Below are 2,076 nucleotides of genomic sequence, written 5' to 3'. Positions count from 1 at the left end.
ACCCCCACCCCAAAAAAACCAAATAAAATTTGTTGGTCTTCTCTTTCAGGGATATTTTAGTTATTTGCTAATTACAGGTAGAGGATCCATTGAGAAAAGTTTAAACTTCAGGGGGTTTGTGCAACACCCAAAATTAAAGGAAAATTTTGTGAGATAAAAAAGTTCAATGGGGTTTCATGAAAAAAAACCCAAAGCTCAGGGTGGTTTTGTGAAATTAACCGAAAGAAGAACTGTGATGAATCATGTACTGACTAAATGAGGTGGTGGCTTATATGTTGCTACCTGCCAAGTCTTGATCCGAACTCCATTTGTTGTACCATTCAAAATGGCCGTGTCCACCACTACATTTCTGACATGGGCCTTTGTGTTATATTTCCCTAAACTTCCAATGCTGATAACCATCAAATCACATGAAATAAGTAGCTAAAAGAAAAATATTAGAGCATCTCCAACAGCTTCCCCAAAATTTTCTCCAAAATGGAGAAACAAAAGTCATATTCTCCAAATTATTTTTGCTCCAACTCCAACAGCTTCCCCATTTTGAAAAATCGCATTTATTACAATAATAAAGCTCTCCCCAAAAATTTGGAGAATGCTGCAGATTTGGGGAAGGCTCCCTATTTTTTCTCTTCCTTCCCTATTTTGGGGAATGAGATGGAGAATCTGTTGGACCAAAAAAAAGCTCTATATTCTCCAAATTTGAGTATTTCAAGAAGATGGGGAAGCTGTTGGAGATGCTCTTAGTAGCACGCTTCTGATTTTTCAATAGGTATGAGTTTCAAACCTGATGCCATGACCCGGACCACAAGTGATGTTTCTGACTTCGATATTCTTCGATCCAGACACGATCGATACACAATCGTCACCTATAAATTCACCAACTCTTTTATCTTAGATAAGAATTGATCTGAAAAGATACGGCGTGTTTGATGTATCACCTGTTCTGATTTTGCAATTTCTTATGATCACGTTCTCCGAGTGTGTTACATGAATCCCATCTGTGTTCGGGCTTTTCTCTGGTGCCTTTATCAAGAGTTTCGAGACTACAACCTTTTTCGATTTCTCTATTACTACATGCATCTGTTGGCTATCTTTAATCCTCAGGTTCTCCACTCTCAAGCGTTTGCATGCACTAAAGGTCAAAGCCTATGAAGCACAATATAAGCTATTACCATCTCCCTTTTCTCTTGAATTGTGAATATAACGTTATCAAATGAGCGATGAACATACCGTTGGTGCACCTGTGCAGGGCTAAGCAAATAAGAAAGAATAAAGCAGGATTACTTCAATCATCGATAGAAAGAATCAGATATCAGGCAAAATCAACTAATAAATGAAGAATTAAACGATCACCAGGGCTTCATTCTTCTTGCAAGAATTTTGCCACCATATACGTCCATTACCGTTGATGATCCCTCCACCTGTGACTACTAGCTTCTTTATATTATCGAAGACGATCCAGTGCCTTGGGTCGTATTCATTCCAATTTGACGGATTTAAAGAAGCTTCAATTCTTCCCTTGATCTGATGTAGAATTAAGAATCAAAGGAGATATATATTCATGTAACTCAAGTTACTAAGGAGTTAGTCAAAAACCTTTGAAAACTACTCAGAAACTCCTCAAGAGCTTATGTAAAATATTCATTAAATATGAGATACCTAGCTAATGAGTTATGTTAGATTATATCTCACCAAAAATTTTACATTAGACTTGCAAGGGCCTGAGAAATTAATTGGCTTGAGAAGGTATTCTCTGTTCTGAGGAACCATAAAGACAGATGAAATAGAAGACGAACAGGTTTCTTTCCAAGCTTTCACAAATGCCTACAGTAACATAAACATTAAAAAAATATTACTAAAAAAAAAAAATCTTATTAAAACTTCTTATAAATATGTAACATAAAGAAAATGCAGTTCAAATTTCCGAAGATTTACCTCATTATCATCAATAGATCCATTGCGTCTAGCACGAAAATCATCGACGTTCACCACTCTTGTCCTGTTGAGACCCTCAGCTTGGATATTGTGAATGTTGAGCAATAGAATTGAGAGTATAAGAAAGAAATATTGACTCAT

General features: G+C 36.3%; 1 protein-coding gene across 1 annotated transcript in view; it reads right to left on the bottom strand.

Moving 5' to 3' along the window:
- The window catches only part of LOC109820962 (polygalacturonase-like), a 3,167-nt gene extending 1,091 nt beyond the window's left edge, over positions 1–2,076 (bottom strand). Inside the window, exons 1-7 of the mRNA XM_020387160.1 lie at positions 1,936–2,076; positions 1,693–1,824; positions 1,354–1,524; positions 1,231–1,251; positions 939–1,146; positions 785–866; positions 283–391 (exon numbers count right to left, since the gene is read on the bottom strand). Coding sequence (XP_020242749.1) covers positions 283–391; positions 785–866; positions 939–1,146; positions 1,231–1,251; positions 1,354–1,524; positions 1,693–1,824; positions 1,936–2,076 — 864 coding nt within the window. The remainder of the gene's footprint in view (positions 1–282; positions 392–784; positions 867–938; positions 1,147–1,230; positions 1,252–1,353; positions 1,525–1,692; positions 1,825–1,935) is intronic.

The sequence above is a fragment of the Asparagus officinalis genome, chromosome 8 (assembly GCF_001876935.1).
Source record: "Asparagus officinalis chromosome 8, Aspof.V1, whole genome shotgun sequence".
NCBI classification, from domain to species: domain Eukaryota; kingdom Viridiplantae; phylum Streptophyta; class Magnoliopsida; order Asparagales; family Asparagaceae; genus Asparagus; species Asparagus officinalis.
The sequence above is the reverse complement of the archived record's forward strand: the minus strand, read 5'-3'. Positions and strand labels throughout refer to the sequence as shown.